The sequence below is a fragment of the Periplaneta americana genome, chromosome 13, assembly GCF_040183065.1.
Source record: "Periplaneta americana isolate PAMFEO1 chromosome 13, P.americana_PAMFEO1_priV1, whole genome shotgun sequence".
Classification (NCBI taxonomy): domain Eukaryota; kingdom Metazoa; phylum Arthropoda; class Insecta; order Blattodea; family Blattidae; genus Periplaneta; species Periplaneta americana.
Genome location: NC_091129.1, coordinates 138,468,921 through 138,489,448, shown reverse-complemented (window position 1 = coordinate 138,489,448; position 20,528 = coordinate 138,468,921). Strand labels below are relative to the sequence as shown.

Here is a 20,528-nt window from a genome sequence, read left to right as displayed (position 1 = left end):
ATGTGTATCAATGCAATTTCAGATTGTGTCTTGTACATAAGAAATTTAAGGAGTGATCAGCAATTCAGTGTATTCATGGAGGCTGCTGGAACTGCTACCAGGTCAGAGTCGTTGACTTCTTTAAGAAGAAATGAATTAATGGAAGAATGTGCCCCTTACAAGTATAAGCAACTGTACTTCGAAATTTTGGACAATATTTTAACACAGTTGGAATCAAGATTTCAAAGTTATGAGAATTTGAAGTTTCTTGAATTAGGTGACACTACTCGATTTTCAATTTATAGTCAGCATTTCCCTACTGAAGCACTAGATTCACTATTTCAGAATTATGAAACTTATTTTGACAGTGTGAAATTGCGTGTTGAGCTTCAAACTGTGTTTTCTCCACTGCACAAGGAGACATTCCATGGCAAGAGTTTGAGCGAACTGATAAAGAAGATGATTGAAAGTGAAATTCTTCCCAATGCCTTTAAACTTTTCTGTCTTATAGCCACAATTCCTTCCACAAGTGCTTCCGTGGAAAGGAGTTTTTCGTGTTTGAATTGCGTAAAAACTTTTTTGAGAAACTCCATGACTCAAGAACGGCTCTCAGCATTGGCATGTATATCTATTGAAAAGGGGATCCTCCACAAACTTCAGAGTCGACCCACATGGAATGATTACCTGACCGATCGCTTTGCAAAGATGAAGGATCGTCGAGTGAATTTGCTTTCAAGTAATGTGAGTACTGGTATATGTATTTTTAAATAGTTTTTATTTGTAACCCTGTATAAATGACACTCGGGAGGAAATTAAACGCAGAATAAATATGGGAAATGCGTGTTATTATTCGGTTGAGAAGCTCTTATCATCCAGTTTGCTGTCCAAAAATCTGAAAGTTAGAATTTATAAAACAGTTATATTACCGGTTCTTCTGTATGGTTGTGAAACTTGGACTCTCACTCTGAGAGAGGAACATAGGTTAAGGGTGTTTGAGAATAAGGTGCTTAGGAAAATATTTGGGGCTAAGCGGGATGAAGTTACAGGAGAATGGAGAAAGTTACACAACACAGAACTGCACGCATTGTATTCTTCACCTGACATAATTAGGAACATTAAATCCAGACGTTTGAGATGGGCAGGGCATGTAGCACGTATGGGCGAATCCAGAAATGCATATAGAGTGTTAGTTGGGAGACCGGAGGGAAAAAGACCTTCAGGGAGGCCGAGACGTAGATGGGAGGATAATATTAAAATGGATTTGAGGGAGGTGGAGTATGATGATAGAGACTGGATTAATCTTGCACAGGATAGGGACCGTTGGCGGGCTTATGTGAGGGCGGCAATGAACCTTCGGGTTCCTTAAAAGCCATTTGTAAGTAAGTAAGTAAGTAACCCTTCATCACATGCTGGCCTCCCCAAGTTTTGAACCCACCGTCTGCCACTGCTATGTGCATATAGGTTTGTTATATACTTGATTATATTAAATATAGCCCCTTGGAGTCGGTAAGTATGTAAATAGATTTTCAGAAATTTGAGTAACACACTGAAGAGCAGTATCAGTGTCAAGACTGGAGGAGGATGAGGTAACTCTTGATATTTTGGAATATAATACCCTGCTCCTGATGTCCCATCATTAGGATTTAGAGATTCATCTGTATAAATTTGAAGGTGATCCTTATATGTGCTGCAGAGTAGTTCCATGGCATATAACTTAAGAATGTATGGAGGATCATTTTTGGAATGATTTCCTGGAATCTGTATGCTATATTCTGGAATCACCATTTCCATGGAGAAATTTTGTTCACAAGCATCTAAATTAGAGTATCATACTCCTACACATATACCTGAAGTACTCTCACCTATAACTACTGCAAAAGGACCCAGTACACAAAATTATTGGTTTTCTGTAACTTTAATGAAGTCAAAATTGTCCAGAGGGAAGATAGTGTTCCATTATGCAAAAATGTAATGAAGTTAAAAGAAATGATTTTGAATAAATGAACCATTCACATTATATCTTACATTTAAATATCGAAAGTATCTAACCTTCTGGGGTGGATTTGAATGGGGCCAACATGCGTTCCTTCTCCATGGATGAAGAAGGTGTTGTTTTGCCCGTGGCAGGACGAGAACTGCAACAAACAAATGTTAATATTAATACCATTATGAGCCAAAATAAGTACGATGTTTTTTGTGCAAAAACAGGTGTGTGAAAACCACATTCTTATTATAATCGCTGTCTAATTTTTTTTTTCCAATCGTAAAGAAACAGACATTACACACAACACATGGACTGCATCAACTGATTCGTGCTGCATGTCTGTTGACCAACCTGTCAGAGTCGGACACAAGAAAAAAACCTTACTGCATTTATGGTGCTTTGATTTAATTAACTGCTAATATTTGCAACTGCTTCTGATTTCGTTAACACATTTAAGTTTACTAGGAGGTTTATTAGATCAAAGACAATTATAAAAACAAGCATCTACAAATTACTGTGTATGATTGTACTATGATGTATGTGCATTATTCGTATAGTCAACAATTCGTCAGCTGAAAATCAGTTCGTATTATCTCCATTTTTGGTCATTCTTAAGCTGTGTACATGACCATATTTCCATAATTTTCTTCACACAATTTTCAAGCATTTTCATATTTCAGGAAGAAAAATTATAGTGTGTATAATTAGTATGCGTATGTTCAATTAGCAGACATACACATATTTCTAGAATTGTTTTGTTCCATTTGGTGCTATCAATAATAATTCAATATTACAACACTCTCTTTCTTGAGATTTGCTTTTATAATTCCAGCCTTGACAATTCCTCTGTTTTCTTTAAAAATTATCATATAATTGGAATATAAAATAGTTCAATATTCAGACAGATGGCTTCACTGACCCTGTTTTCATACACTGATTTTGTTTTCTGTAAGTTAGCACATTGTTCTGTACTTAGATAAATCCCACAGATTCTGTTTTCTGTGGTGCTGTTCACTTATTTGGTGATATATAAAGATCAGTTTAAAGAAGAGCTTTAAAAAATTAATAACTAAAATATAATGGAAGATAAATCAAATGAAATTTTAACAAAACTCGATATGACACCTTCAGGTAACAAGGTTCCTTTTCATAACTTCTTTGTACAGTACTTGATTTAAAATTAAATTTATTCTTTCCTTGAGGCTATAAAATCATAATGAGCAAAATCTCGTTGTAGGGGTGACATGTGGTATTTACTATATATCCATCTATCACTATATTAGCTTAATTTTAATTACTAGGTTTACCTAATAATACAGGATCAGTTTCACCGGAAAAGATGATAAAGATTTCATCTCTAAACAATGATGAACCTTCTACTAGTGGACAGGAGCCTTGGGGAAGGAAACGCACATGAGGCCCACCTTCTTGGAAGAGTAACATTCGTAAAAGATTAAGAGTGGTAAGACTTATGTGTGTGTGTGTATATATAAAATCCAGGAAGGAAAGTTCACAAAGGGTGTGATGGTAACTGCAGATATAAATGCACAGAGCTAATAACATCTCAACAAAGGAAGGAAAATACATCAAATATTTTGGTCCCTTTCAGATACGAAAAAATGTCATTTTTACAGCAAAAATGTAGAAAGAATCCCAAAAAAAGGACTTGTATTTACTGTGACGGAAGTAAGAAGAAATTCACATTAATGTATTTTTGTAACATTATGATAATATATGATAAGGGCATGCAAATAATTTTTCTTAAAGACGCTAGATATTAGTCAAAGGAGAATGTACTTCTTTGAGGCATTTCAAAAAACAGACAAACATACTCCAAGCTTCCCATAAAAAAAAAAAAAAACTGAAGTTGTAAGGAAGCATATTGAGTCTTTTCTAAAAAATTAGTCTCATTATACAAGAGCTGAAAGTAAAAAGGAATATCTGAAGAGTTCTTTTAATTTGCATACAAATGTATTGTATTAGCAAATGATAAAAAATCCAGTGAAAGAAAATATTTATAGAAGAGTTTTCAATACAGGGTATATCATTTCCTTCCGAAAGCCAAAAAAGATCAATGTGACCTCTGTGAAGAATATAAACACATAAATCCATCTATAGATGCAATTGAATTTTGTGTATCATTATTTTTAACACAAAATAAATGACATATTTTTTTTATTACTCTGGTTTAAAACAAGAGTGTTTATGCCATCCATCATTCATGATTCTACATGCTCTCAAACTGATTTATTGAATTATGTTAAAAACTAGAAAAATCAACTTTTTTATTGAAATGCGGAGATAGTAAAAATCCATTGTAAATATAAATGAACAAAATTGCATATTTTGTTCTATCAATATATCATAATCTCTGCATTTCAGATGGATGTGGATTATTTATGTCAACTGCAAGGTGAGGTCAAGGATGAAGAGCAACCTGCTGTTGTAAATTTTGCTGCTGCTGTGGAGGGTCTGGACATGGTCGGGAGGTACTTCTCTTCCTTCAATGTTGATGGGAATGTAATAAACACCATCAACCAACTGCAATGCCAACTACTGACTCTAAGGCTTGCCGGAAAGAGGAAACAAGACTACTCTTCTGGACTACTTAAAAAAAAAAAAAAATGACAAGTAACTTTGAAAATTTAATTTACAGACTAAGCCTAACCAACTTTCACTTTTTCTTTAAAAGAAAATATCCAGTATTAATTAGGCCTAACTGATATCAAGGAATTTCATTTTCCTGTTGCTTCAGGTCAACTTCCACAGGAGCAGACAGGTGAATTATATTTCGTTAAATATATATTTATTGTAAATAATAATTTACTGTATGCCTAATTAAATTTTTATAACGTTTGGTATATTACACACGTATTAGTACTAGTTATTTTAGCCTCTCCTTCCCATTTTATGTAAACCCCTTTGAAAAACTCCTATTTAAGGTGAGGAGGGAAGTAATTTCTCAGAGATTCGTTAACCAGGGATTCTACTGTATATTGGGAGAACCAAAATCAACCTGCACATGTATCAATGAACAATTCTTATAAACTACCACTTCTAAAATACGAGCAATTGTCTGCAGTGTTAAACATATAGATGACATAAACCTGATGATTTTGAATACCAGATAAAGTAAATCCAAGATGATGACGATGATAACATATAGAATTGTCAGTGTTGCGAAAAATGAGTTTACTGAATACAAGATCAATGTACCTGGACAATGGAGGCGGTCTCCTTCCATCATCATTGGAATTTTCCAGTGCTGCATACATATTAGACGAACTATATGTTGAGCCAGGCGCAGGAGTCATAGGCTTCTTCGTACTATCCTTAGCTCCTTTCATGCTGGCTCCATGTCCAAAACCAGAAAACAAGTAACTTCCTCCTAAACTCAATCCAGGATCAAAACTTTCTTTGGGTTTCAGTTTAGTGGTGTCAACTGTGTAGCGTGATGGTCGACCTACAGTTACTTTGTTCCAACCATCCTCATCCATGCCACCACCACCGCCACCTCCTAAAAAAAAAAAAAAAAGAGAGAAGACAGTCTATTAAGTAATGGGCAACACTCATGCAGCTAACATTAATAAATGTTACAGTTCTGTATGCAAGAGTCCCTCATTTATAGTCAACTGGTCGATCTTCACCAACAATTTATTTTCCCAGTTGATGTATCACTAAAATGTAGGTTATTCAGTGAATTTGTCGGTGTAATCAGTCTCTTCTATTGCTCACAGTGGTTTGTTACATTTTAATCAGCGTGTACTTAGATATTTAACATTTCGGAGCTGCCTTATCAGATAAAGTAAGAAATCAGAAATCTATCAATTAGATCCATAGCCAATACGTAGCTCTGAAATGTGGATCTCCCTAAATATGACATGAAGCAAAGACTCTAAAATACCAATTAACAAATGTAAACCTCAGAAGATGTGATGGACAGGATTTTTCTATAGGGGGGGAATCACCGGGACAATATTAACAGAAAAATTTACACAAAATTGGGATCCAATTAAAAGTCTCCAAGAAAACCACTCATCCATCCATCTGGGGTTAAAACCACACATAACAATAATTTCATACGAGCATAATAGAATTGTAATGGCTACTTATATGCACCAGGATATTCCTACTGATAAGACAGCAATAGCTTGTTTTACAAACTGTTCTTGCAAATCTGTACAGACATAGCCTTAAAAACATTTTTTTTTTTTACAAATGGGTAATTTTTATCTTTTAGGAATTATGGATGTACAACATTTTAGACAACAATGTTAGAAAAACAAGAAGGTACAGTACATCCACATAATGACTTCACAGAACTTTGCAAGTGTACAAGTGTGGTTTACGTAAGATGAAGTGTTTAAATTTCGAAGATTATTATATTATGAGACAGCTGACACAGTGGTCTAGAGGCTAGACTTCTGGACTTATGATCCTGTTGACCCGCATTCATTATTCCGTGTACTCCAAATTTATAACTTGTGTCTGGCAAGCCTGTGATCCAGATTACACAGGGAGAGTTCCGGTTTTCCTGTGGCATCCCAACAAATCTCTATCATCTCATCTCATCGTGGGTGTAACGTAGACCAGTCTCCCATGGTGCACCCTGGGCAGTAACTGTAAATTGGTCTACACAAGTGTGGCTGCATATAGGTGAATAACAAACAGTCATCTACCCTCCATTCAGTGGATGAGATAGGTTTAAAACAAATGTGGTATTAAATAATGCTGTATCATGTGTATTTCAATGTTAATAACAAATTGGAAGTTTAAGTCATAAGAACAGAAAGGAAGCAGATCAGATTTATTTTGACGAGATTCAGGAAGTATATCCTGCTGGTGGTAGAAAGAAGTAAAATGTGGCAATGTGTTGCGGCACTACACAACTTGGACGAAGTCTTTTTCAATTTGAAAATATGTTGTTGTTGTTTTCTAATGCCAGGCATTTGACAAAGTCATTTGACCTCTTGCACTCCAATATTTTTCAAAGATATTGTCATGGTTAGCCACTGACGCACAGATTTTGAGATGTTCTGAATCCATTTCTTGATTTGAGTTGCACAATGGACGTTAGGAGACTGATATATTCCAATTCTATGCAGATGCTTGGCCAAAGTCATGGCCTGTTGCCAATCTAAATGCAGCTACAGACGATTTGCGTGGTAAATCTGGAATCAACTGTGGATTATGATGCAGAGAGTTCCATTTTTTCCCTTGAGATTGTGTTATCAAATTTTGTTTGCTGAAGTCTAAGTATGTAGATTTAATAAATCTTTTCACAGAGTAATATGTAGATTTAGTAACAGGTCTGTAAGTAGCAGTGCTGTCCTTCTTTGCTAAAGCATCCGCATTCTCATTTCCCAGGATTCCACAATGGGATGGTATCCATTGGAATACAATTCTTTTATTGAGTGATATTAATTGAGAGAGCATTTTAGTTATTTCTGCTGTTTGAGATGAAGGTGTGTGTCTAGAGACTATTGATAGAATAAGTGCTTTGGAGTCTGACAATGTAACTGCATTTTTAAATTTATTGATGTGGCAGAGAAGATTCCTGAGGCTTTCACTTATTGCAGTGATTTCTCCATCAAAACTTGTTGTTCCATATCCAAGAGATCTATAAAGTGAGAAGAGACAGCACGTAACACCTGCACCTTGTTCCCTGGGGATCAAGGATCCATCGGTGTATAAACAAAGCCAAATTTGTGGAGGGTACCTAATATTAATTGTCTCTAAAGACAATTGTTTCATTATTTCAGTGTTTACTTCTGATTTCAGTATTTCTTCTGTTAAATTTAGATTGTACTCTATATATATTTAATAGTGTTAAAGGGTTTGATTTAATTTGTAAGTTTTCTTTTAAATTCGGTATAATGACTGTTTTAATTCTTGAACCATGGATATGAAACTTTTTTGAGTTTTTAATCTACGGAGAGGACTGTATGAATGCCAATTGTTTCCTGGTAATCTGATAAGTTTTTCATATTGAATCAGTGCTTGAAAATATAATATAGCTACAACTCACGATTGCCTTGTTCGTCTGTTACTGCAAGGTAACACTATACAAACATGCCCGAATTTTCCATAACATCTAGGTAAGGCAAAATGCCCAGCGACTCGATGTGGCTAGGCTTCTATCAGTCATTGTCTGTTCAAAATAGGGTCCAAGCAGCATTATTAAACCAAGAACAGTTTTATTTCTATATCGTTTATTTCGAAATATCTGTTATTATTAAGGCTTAATTTGAGAGTTAAAACCGGATAGTCGTAAATGACTCTCTTGTTTTTCAAGAGTAATTTACTTCTTGAGGAAAAGAGAAATTACTCTATGCAACTGGTTTGATTCATAGCAAAACATTGCCAAACCACGACAAGAAGTATTAAATTATTCACTTGCAGATACAGTACCTATACTAAAAAGAAGTACAAGCTGTAAGCCATTCTTTATTTGTACAGTAACAAGCTAATCTGGGATTCAATACCTACAATTCCAATTTACCCAATAATGAAGTATAACTGCAGTGCAAAAGAAACTTAAGTCTAGTTAATTAAACAAAAGCAGTTTCGCATGTATGATTTTCCTTCTCTGTTTCATATAGCATACAAATAAAGGACTTCACAAAATCTGTTACTTACTACTTTTTCGGTTTTGAGGTGCTCTGTCATCTTGTCTTCGAGGAGTGGGTGGTGCAGAATTGAGCAATAGCTGCTGATCCATTCTTTCTGTCTCTGCTTCCCTCTGAATCTGATCCATTGTTTTGGGGTTTGATTCATCCCTCCTTGGAACCCAGTTATTTTGTCTAAGGTCTATCACATCCTGTAGCATGAATCTCACTCTACTAGACACCTCTCCCCTTTTCTGTGAAGTATCTTTCATTCTGCTGAAGTATTGAGATAGATCCTGAAAACAAAGTCTCATTAGCAACTGCAGGATATACATAATTAACGATTTCTTAAACAATGACGCACTTAATTTGGGATATATTTTACTATTGGCCCGAATCTAGTACGATGTTTTTCGCATGAAATCAGTCACATGAAGACCACACATCTCATAACTGCAGCCTAGCCCTTTCTGACGTGAAAGGAGTTTACTTTATAGGATATGCAGACTTTAGCCTATATTCTGAGTTACCTTTTTAGCAAGTTAGATACTAATTTTATAGAAACAGCATTTAGGAAGTAACAGCCTTCACCAAAATACTGTATTTATATCTAAACTAAATTTCACTTCAGAATAATTTAATAACCACTCGCATGCCAACAGTGAAGAAATTATAGACCTTAAGAATTTAATTATAATAACTCGCTAGCTCTGAAGATACTATTGTTATGTGTGGGGATGCATTTTAACATCAACTGAATCCATCACAATATTACATAGAACTATCTCAACAAAGGGAATATTGTTTTTGTATTGTAGTGTAAAAATAAAGTCTCAGGAGTTATATCCTACAATTAATTTACGAACATATTATGGAATTCATGAGTAACTACAAAAGCCATCAGACAGTGTGTAATGTTATGTTTACACAATTTGCATATTCATTTTATTGAGTAAAAATTAGAAACTCGTATTATTTCATACTTTGTAATCCCATACACATACCTGGTTCTTACTCTCGAGGTCCTTTCCAATAGTTGTAAGAAGTTTACACAAACATTCTAACGATTCCTCGTCTCCTTCAGACAGGAGATGCTTTATGCACCTCTGCATAATATTTGTTGTTAGCATTCCTAATTTGAAAAGTTCGCCAATAAACCTGAAAAATGCAAGAGAAAATCTGAGTGTATTTTTGACAACTGATGAAAGGAATAAAAAAATTATATCGCACTATGTAAAAAAAAAAAAATGCATAATTTCGGTTTATTATGGCACAAGCCACAATTGTACCTACCTGATTTCACATTTGAAGGGTACACGGGAATAACGATCAAGGTCCATTTTAGAAAGTTTCGAGAAAAACTAATTTTAAAATTTAAGCACTTAATAGTTAGTTATATGTGTATTTAATAGAAACTGACGTAGTGGAATGTCAAGAACGATGATTTCTTATTACTAGCTAGACTACATGATAGTACTTCCTTTCCACTATAAGATAGCATTATAACTCAATTTTGATTTTTGATGGATCTTGATCGGTTTCCCGTGTACCCTTCATTTCTCATAATCCTACTTGTCTGTGGTGCAATAATCATGATGAAGATCTGGAACACATTCTTCTATACTGTCCATCCATAAACCACAAAAGAAGTATTAAAATCAATCAGTACCAGTTGCAGAAGACACAGCCCTGCAGTATATAATGACTACACCTCAACTCTGGCTACTAGCAACAGGCATCTATAATGAACACCGATCAAAATACCCCTCATTTCTCGTGAAAAACAACAACTGAATAGATTACAGTGGACTACAGTGGATTTTATGTTGTCAGCAAACAACTGGATACATTAAGAAGATTGATTGATTGATAGCGCAAGCAGCTAAAAGTCCTTTCATTCTGTCCATTTCTTCTTGTTTTGTAAAGCCAACCTGAACTCCCTTGCATTCACATTTCACACATACCCCGACCTGACTTCGTGACTTGCAAAAAATAAGCATAATGGAAATGAGTGACAAATGCAGAACAGAACACACTGAAGTGAAAAACTAAAATTGATATTTAAAGAACCACAGAACTTACGACTATTGTCCACTCGCATTGTATGGAAAGACAAGGCCGTACAAGGAATGTAAAGCCAAGGAGTGAGTAAATTGCAAGGAGTTTATTTCATTATTACTATTAATTACATTATCATCATCGTTATTATAAATAATTTATCAACTTCACAAGACCATCTGATACGTCACATTGTACTGATACATCAGCAGCACATTAGTCATTCATTACTTAGAAAATTGACCCATTTTCAACAACATTTACCTTTTCCTTGAATGTGCGAAGTAATTACATTATTTCTATGGTAATTTGGCTGGGACGTAATAGATAATTCCTTAAAAAAATGGGAACGTTATAATGGGGTTTTAGTGTAATCCACTTTCAAATTGTATTATCGATTATTTATCAAGCTCCAAAACAGATATTGGCGATATATCAACCTGCCTCTGGTTAAAATGATCCAAACATGCCTGGATGCGTTCTCTCACTGCACCGTGGACAAGATCTAACAGCCCGTTTCATAGTCTGATGCAGCTGTATTAATTGGCTGGGGCAGTTGATCTGTCTGTAATTTCTGTAGCGTACACCTTTTCTTTCATGAAATCCCATACAAAGAAGTTCAGAGACGTTAAGTCAGGGGACCATGCTGGCCAGAACCCATAAACATAATGCATGCCTCGATATTCTGCGTTACTAAACATTTAGATGCATTCTCTTTTGGTACTGAACTACAGGTCCTACTGTAAGATGTGATGGGTGGCAACATTCCTCTCCTCTGTCTTCCATTACCTAATCATAACATTTCAAGGCGTGTGTTCTATTGTCATTCCATCAATGGTGGAAATCATTCTTTGTAAACAAACCTAAATAAAAAATCTTGCATGACTGAACATTCAATATATTTCAGCACATGCTTAGTTTATAGTTCAATTTAGTTGACAATCAAGACCCTTTTGTCATCTGACCATTTTTTAAACTGTGAAGACATTTAATAGCCTTACTTTCCAATGCATATAAAACGTGTACAGTGCTCCAATTGTAGCCATGTTTTATTTCCTCTCAGTATTTTGGGTTACTTCACGTATCAGTTCACTACTTTCAGGCATCACAGAGGAAATCTTACTAAAATACAAGTTATACACAGAAATGTTACTCACCTAATATTACCTACAGATTTCATTCGTATCCTACGCTCCTCTTCTTCAAAATTAAGCTGCAATTCTTTCTTTTTCTCCTGCAAATCATAAATAAACAATTTTGAAATTCAAGAACAAAAACTGGGCTTGTAGTACTCGTATAATTATGCTCGTCATTTATGGCATTCCAAGTGACTGTTCAAGCAGTTTCTGTGCAAGTGTATATTAAAAAAAAATGCTAATAAATGTATATTGTACTTTGTATTAAAAGATTTCAATGTAATTCACTGTTGAAGGTTAATCACATACCATAAACACGTCTCCAAATGAATCATACAAATTAAATAATTTTTGAATACACGCACAATGTCTGTTATTGGAATAGGAAAGTATGCCAGTAATGGATTTATGCTTAATAAAAATACTCAAGTTGTATACGAAACTATTCCTTGCAAAGGTGAATTCTCTTTTTCTTTCCATTTTTCAACCACAGCGAAGTTAAAATGACAGAATTGACTCAGATTCAATTATCCGACAATCTCTATAATTTGACCAACACTACTTATACATTTTCGCACTTGCATTATTTTATGAAACACGAGACACATCAGCCTATATATGAACTATACTGAGCATGATGAAACACTTACGGGGTCCGTGGTTTGTTCTATCTCTTTTTGCTTTGCTCCTCGATTCAGTTCTGATTCAGAATTCTTCTCAAATTCCATTTGACATCTGTTAACCAAGAGTTTCCGGAAATTGACAAACTCTGCCTCGTCCTTGTTCTTGCGCTCAGCAGGAACTTGCATTCCTGATAGCACCTTGCACATCTGTGCATATGCCACAGAAAAACTTGGCTCATCCACAGCCTAGGAAGGAAACACAAAGAGTGAAGACAACCTGTAATGCGACTTCAACTTCACAATCAATATATAGAAAAAGAATGAAGAGAAAGAAACAGACTATTTACTATAGGATATTTTATGGTTGTAGCGGGTACATTGACCAAAACTTAAAATGATAATGCAAGACACTGTGAAATAAATTTAAATTATGTTTTATTTAAAGATGCTCGCAACTGTCGCCAGTATGCCGAAATTTTGTCCTAGAGGAGTTCTTTTACATGCTATTAACTCTACTAAAACAAACCTTTCACATTAAAACATACTTAAATGCCATCGACTTTGGTTGGGATCGAACCCGCAACCTCAGGCACAGAAGGCCAGCACATTACTGATTGCGCCACCCAGATCGACAAGACACTGTGAAACAGGAAGTGTAACAACAAGAAGAAATGGCTGCTGAAATCAAGTGTCTATTTACTATTACTATCACACTGGTAAACACACACTTTGGTGCCTTCAATACTAGACCTGTTCCTGGGTATATTCGACTCGCTGATTCCAAAAATGGCACCAGTTTTTCCCTATCAGCTCTAATTCTCGAGATATAGCATAAATGCCATATACCTCTATTCACTCTGGTCGGTCGTCAAAATTCAAGATATTTTATGGTACTGTTTTAATTAATCTCTTTGTAACATGAAAGAAACATATTAAGAATTAAAATAAAAGTGAAATATACTAAATCTATAATTTGAAACGAAAAGCACGAGTTTATAATATAAATATTCCAGTCATTTCACACAGGAAAGGCTCCTAGTGGGATCTGCCAGGACAATCACGCATCATGTTCTCATTATAAGTTTTACACATTTCGCAATAACTCAGGTCTTTATCATGTTATAAAAAATATATCTTTCATTGTTCATTTTCTTAAACAATTATTCGAAGACACACCTAAATGAAATAATTGAATATAAATGCAAATAAAATGTGCTCTCGTTCTTTGGATTGCATACTCTTAACAAAATTAAGATATTTATATTCAGCTGGCCAGGCACATGCGTGGTGATAGGGCTTAAATTCAGGGGCGTATTTTGTGGGCTACCGGCGGTAGCCCAAGGAAATTACAAAAGAAAAAGTTTATAATATAACATAATGTAATAATTTTGTATTATTAGTTTTACCATAGTAATTAAAATTAAAGTAATTGTTAGATATATTTTGTGTAATAATAGGGTCAGCGGTAGCCCAAACCCTTTAACCAGTATATGCCACTGCTTAAATTAAAAGCTCTGTACTCGAAGTCAGTCATGGAGTTCAAGATCACTGACATCATTTTTAAATTATACAGTTACAATGGATCATTGTTCCTGTCCTGTACTCATTTCTAATAATGTGTCCCTGAAAATCGGTATTAAAGTGATACGATTGTTAAAATAAAGTAGCGATATGAGCTCCTTCGCTTTTACTCCAAATCTTTAAAACTTTACTTTAGTTTTGATCTAAACAATGAGAGAAGCAATGACCAATGGTGAATTTTTTACACGAGGTTTTCTTCATTCCCTCTTCCACCGCTATATGGCAGTACTTGCCCTATGCCATGTTCATACACACACAATTCTGAACTGATTTACTACACCCTGCTTACTTTCACCCATGAAGAAGTAGAGAGAAAAAAAAACCCGACATTATAGTATAACTACATATACTGTTTTTCTATTATTTATTCAGTTTTATTTTATTTTTCTTTCTGCATTTCTTTCATTCATATCATTCTCTCTTGGTACAATTATAATATATCTGTTTCTTTCCCATACACCCCCAAAATCTGCAAGTTTCCACTGAGCAGTCAAACAGATTAGTTGTCTGTAATGTGATCCCAATTTCTCATTTTTTTCTCACCTGAAACCGAGAACAGACCATCTTCAAAATGTTGTGTATTCTGTTTTCATCACCATCAATGGTCTTCCTCGTCTTTCTTTAGTTTATTTCAACGTGCAAAAAATTGGTTCAAATGGGATGGTATACACCTGACATCTTTGACATCCGGTTTCAAACTAGACTTGGGTATATGTAATGTAACTTTTATCTCAAAACTTAGGAATGTTTTGCTACTAAGGTATGGAAGAATTTCTCCAAAATATAAGAGTCTATGGACATACCAGGCACCTCAATTCATTTTATCACAAGCAAGAAACGGGATTTAAAAACTCAGGATACTTAGAGTTCATGGAGCTATACTTTGATTTAATTTGTATTTATTTTAGTTTTTACTAAGAGTTAAGCCTACCAAATTTCAAGTGCAATATTCCCAAATAAAATGGCTCACAGATACTATAAAAAATAAATAAACACTAACTCTCAAAACTATCTGGTGCATTATCTGAAATTACCAACTAACGACAATTCAATTGACTGAAATTTGTGTAAAAGCAGCAAGAATTTCATGTATAACTGTACAACCTACAGTAAAAATGAAGACTAAATGCAACGATTAAAGAATCGTTTAAAATTCTGTCACAGAAGAGTGACAATAATATGACATATTAATTTATTAGTTTTTCATGATAATGATAACAATGATGCAATTTCTTTCATGAAATGCTCCTAGTGCTAGAAAAACAATCAACAGTTCAGTATTTGCAATGACAACAGTTGGGATAACTCTTGAATTCAGATTTTCGAATGATCACTAAAACACTCATATACTCCAGTCTGGCATGACATTCAAATATCATCACGATCAAGAGAACATTTCCAAGGGAAGAACTCGCATATCCCAACTGCAAACAATAATGTAACAAAATCAATAGTTTTCTTTACAATTAAATTAAAATCACTTACCTTTTCAAATACAAGATTAATTACTCCTTGCAACCGCTCACTATTGTCAATTGGCAGATTCTTGACTTGAGATACCAGAGTTGAGAATTTCTGAGGTGTTAACTTGTTAAGAACACCTCGCACCTTCTTGTACAGATCCTAAAAAATAATGTTTTATTTTTATATAGTACAGATAACTTCATTACAATATTGCAACAGAAATGCACTAAGAATGAACACATTAAGAACTTCACAGCTCATCAAATATACCGAAGTTGACAGTTTCAGTGATGCAAAATTTGAAACGGTAAGATATGACTGAAAAATTTAGTAATCCTCTACTGACTGCAAATATTTAATGTGAAGAGGTATATTCTACAGTGAATTATACAGTCTTGGATATCATGCACCTATATTCAAAACTAAACACATATTTAATTTGCACACACTTGTATTGTCAGGAATAAAATCTTCAATATGCATCAAATGGAATTATTGAAAATGAGAAAGAGAGCCATTAGTTCTTACATGGAAGATTCTAACAAGAAATGAAGCTTTTCTTTGCAAACACTGCAGTTACTGGTAAATATTTGTAAAATAAATTGAGATGAAGAATGACTAAAAATTATGATTGGTTAACCAAATGTCTTTCATTGATTTATCAAATTTAAATCGATTTTAAGCAGTGTTTGTTTGAATGAAACACGTGATGTCATTTTACAATAATTCCGCATAGCCTACTATGAAGAACACATGTTTTTACAAATATTTTTAATTTTATTGATGCATATATGGCAAATAATTATTATGAACTATTGACACTGATGATGTATAAAGAGAGTTTGGAAGAAAGAAGTTCCCAGTTTACACTCATTTACAGTCACACCTCTTTGTTCCAGCCAAACACGTCAATACGTTGACAATACTTCAGAATTTTGTTCATTATTTATTAATGGAGAAAAATTAATTCCAGCACCGAAAATCAAAACTAGGACCCTCAGCTTGGCGCACTGAGGATTCTGGGTTCGATTCCCAGTGCCAGAACGAATTTTTCTCCATTAATAAATATCTACGTGAATGACTACATAAAGTCATTGGTTACACAATATTCAATAGAGGACTGTGAGGTTCTCATTTAAGTATATTTGTTACTTCAGTTTCTTTAACAGAGAATACAAGCTTCACTATTAGGTGCTCCAATGTTGATTGAGAAGATGAACTGGAAGTAGCAACGTTAGTAGCCATAGATCCACCTTTGAAAGGAGGAACATCTCTAAGATGATACTGGTGACTACTTGTGCTTCCACTATAACAGAATGATTTTTTCGAATTTCTTACAAAATGCTAGATTTTTTTACCTTCACCTTTCCATAATCGTTTAATTTAAGTCAAACTTTTACAACATTTTTCACGAAATGGCTCATATGCCGTAATTTGTAACTAAAGTTCCACAAATATGCAACACTGAATGCAATGACCTCTAACTAATCACCAATCATGCAAAATCTTTGGAAGTGAACTGATAATCTACAGCCAACGAAAACTGAGCTCTTCACAGTTTCATAAAGAAATGGCAAAGTCAGATGCAGATGGACGAAATAGAAGTATTTAATTCCAAGAAGACCATTACTAGGATGATTAACCCACTTCCAAAAACTGTAAACTTTCAATTATATTCGGGTGATTATACTGACAAAAAGACAACATGTCCGAAAATACAATACAATATACGATATGTTTTTTTCATAGTTTGTGAAAGTAAATAGTTGCGATTTCAAAGGGAAAAAACCTATCAAAGTGGGATTTGTGCATAGCAGTACTGCTTCTTTCCAAAGTAAGACGACAAGAACGTTAGTTTACACTAATCATCTGTCATGCACCAAATGATTTTGTGTCGAGACTTCACAAGGAAGTTATTTTTCCTTCAGTACACTATAATCTTTAACCGGTTCGACTAATAGATTAAGACATATTCGATCGGTTAGTAGGATTTTAAAATTAACCAGTTAATCGGTTCAACTGATTAAATCGACACCTCTAGAAATAAGCATTTCCGTAATATTCTGAGCCACTAAGTCAGTTTGTTGCCATGTCTAATCTAACAACCCACCTCAGTTTTGGCGTCCTGTTCATTGTTTGTTACAGGTTTCATGCGACCTGGCTTCCATGCATTCTCAGTTTCCCGCAGCTTCACATCTTCCTTCAAAGAAAGTGTTATGTGGATCGGATTGGACTTGTTACCCTTGGCTTTACTGCCTTGCTGGCTGTTTCTCTTTGGTATAGGTTGCTGAAACAATAATAGTCGATTTTAGAACCCTACAATGAATGAAACATCAAATAATCCAGTAATGTTCACATATTACAATTTTTATACACAGTATATGTACACTTATACAGCCCATATCAAAAGTTCATGACCATTCTGAAAATCTAACATCTCTTAACTCCAGATGAAAATTCAAACACATACCTTGTCTTATCATAAATACTGTTACTAATACTTCAGTGGATTATATGCACGGTTTTAAAGATATCTTCATATTTTTTTCGATATAGATTACTTACAAGTATTTTGAACATTGAGCACCAATCATTTTTCACAATCACCACCTTTGTCTTCACACGAACCTTAAGTCTCTGTGGCCACTCATCTATTGCATTACATACTGTCATTGCAAGTTATCTTGAACTTTCTGAGCGGGGACAGAGGGGCAGAGGGAAGGAAGCGCGTAACGTGGGTGGAGCCAACTGAGTTGTTTGCGCATGCTCCGCATCATAATCTCTTGTCAAAAAACATAGAACTATTTCCTTCACTGCGTACCAGTAGTGTTAACATGGAGCAGCAACCACATGGTAGTAATTATGGTGAAATCAGCGGAAAAAAAATAACGCTGTTATCCACAGCGGAGAAAGAGAAATTATCGCAAATATAATATAAGTGTTGCGAGGAAGAAAAATTAACGAAATGTTTGCTGGAACCTCTTGATAAGGGATATGAGAGAGCGACTAAATGCTCTGGCAAAAGTATTAGTTCCGTGAAGAGAATTAAGAATAATTTTGAATCACAACCGATTGAACCTCACACTACTCCGGGAAAGAATTGGTATGTAGGGGAGAGTCGGGTAGTATCGGACAGTGCATTTTTTTCATCTACCACCATATGGTAGTACCTGAATGATATGGTTACGTTTCTCTATACGACATCACAGAAACGTAACCATGTCAATCAGGTACTATCATCGTATGGTAGATGAAAGAAACTCACTGTCCGACATTACCCGATGTCCGATACTACCCAACTCTCCCCTAATGTTTAGAAATTATTGCTATAATAGTTATGTACAATAGTGAGGGTACTGTGAGCGACGTAATGAATTACTGTTGTAAGTTATTTTGTTATAGTTCTGCAAAACATACCATTTCATTCCAGAATTAGGACTTGTGTAAAGTTGAAGTGGACGACTTCAATCAACATGTCATTCGGGATACAATGAAGAATTCTATCTTGTTCAGAAAGTAGTACCTACGTTTAAGAAGATAATTCCGAATGGATGATGCCATTGACGAAATAATAATTAATTTTGGATCAAACGATGAAGACGATGACGATGATGGCAGCAATGATAGGGATATGGATTGTGTATAATTATAAATTAATGTAAATTCAAACCTACTACGAAGCTATGTTATCCTCTCAAAACCAGAGTGTCGTGAGATGATGTCTGTATTGAACAAAGTTATTTTACAGTAGAGAGCCGTGAAGTGAAAGAACCAACGTTTTCTGAAAAGAGTCACGTTACCCGAGGGAGGGGCATCCTTGCCGTGCCGTTACGTTGATGGGTACATGCCGTACCGAGCAGTTCGAAAGACAGACTTAGGGGATGTAAGGTTCAAGATAACTTGCAATAACAGTATGGTCTGTTGAGGGAAATCCGCCACTGTCTCCACCAAGGAATGTTTCAAACTCTCTATTGCTTGTTTTGCAGAGTCTCCTCAAACACTGCACAGAAATTGTAATTCAGTGAATTGAGGTCAGGGTTACTGGGGGGCCAATCACTAAGGAGCAAGGAAGTCTGGCATATTCGCCTTAAGCAGCTCTTTCATTGAATTCGCTTGTGGGCTGAAGACGAATCCTGCAGGAAGCTGCAGTGTTGACTGACAAACAAGGTGTTCAAAGGTTTCACAACAGAAGCCCTGTCATTTTGGCAGTAAAAAGAATCCTCTTTTGCCCACTATGACAGTAACACTGAAGGAACAGTCTTGATTTAATTTCTCTTTTCTGCTTCAACTGCGGACTGAGGAAATGACCTGTACTTCGCCAGTAGGCTTTTACCCTCAGGTCACTTCTAAATACTCTAGACATCAGCATTCTTGAAATCTGCAGTATACAACCCAGCACAGAGGGATTCCTGACAGGATTTCGCTGAATACGAGCCACCACTGTTGAACCAGGCTTTTGGTCCTCACAGTGCAAGAGCAACCTTGCCTGGGGCAGTCAGCTGTTGTCCCTAGATGATCGTATCTTCTAATGGTCCGAAAAACAAACATCCTGCTGATTTGAAGTTTTTTAAGGGTTGTGGAAATATCAGAAGTTGATCTCCCAACCCTACGAAGTGTGTCTAGTCGTCTACTTAATCGTTTATTCAAGTTTTATTTAAATATAATTCACAGGATATTTTTCTGTATGCCCATCCTTGTCTGTGCATTTGGATGTTGATTGAGCTTATCACTATATTTTACTCTTCTTAAGATTTACAGACTGTTGGAGGTCAATGTTTCCATTCAAGATTCCAATTCTTAGTGTCAGCCATTCCATGTCCTCAAATTTCTGAAAGAATTGACCTTACAATGGTGGTCAGGTTTTGATGGCACACTGAGACATTACAGAAAGAGTTTGCAGACTGTCCAACATTTTTAGATCCAAGAAGAGCTGTGAGTTCCATGACCAATTAATTACGGGACATTTCCAAGTGTTCAATTTGTACCATTCATTCTGATAAAGACGTGATGGACAATGCCATTCACAATTCATACCAGAGGTGCACTAAACTCATACATGTAAGCAGATATGTAACCTTAGGGTTACCTAATAATT

At 35.2% G+C, this 20,528-nt stretch overlaps 1 protein-coding gene across 5 annotated transcripts in view; it reads right to left on the bottom strand.

The window, feature by feature from the left end:
• LOC138712484 (eukaryotic translation initiation factor 4 gamma 3-like) overlaps positions 1–20,528 on the bottom strand; it is a 291,440-nt gene that overhangs the window by 15,009 nt on the left and 255,903 nt on the right. For all 5 annotated transcript variants that reach the window (XM_069844352.1, XM_069844354.1, XM_069844355.1 and 2 more), the window contains 8 exons: positions 17,544–17,720; positions 15,455–15,592; positions 12,416–12,634; positions 11,787–11,863; positions 9,576–9,729; positions 8,603–8,867; positions 5,180–5,480; positions 2,029–2,114 (listed from right to left, as the gene is read on the bottom strand). In XM_069844352.1, the coding sequence (XP_069700453.1) occupies positions 2,029–2,114; positions 5,180–5,480; positions 8,603–8,867; positions 9,576–9,729; positions 11,787–11,863; positions 12,416–12,634; positions 15,455–15,592; positions 17,544–17,720 (1,417 nt within the window). The remainder of the gene's footprint in view (positions 1–2,028; positions 2,115–5,179; positions 5,481–8,602; positions 8,868–9,575; positions 9,730–11,786; positions 11,864–12,415; positions 12,635–15,454; positions 15,593–17,543; positions 17,721–20,528) is intronic.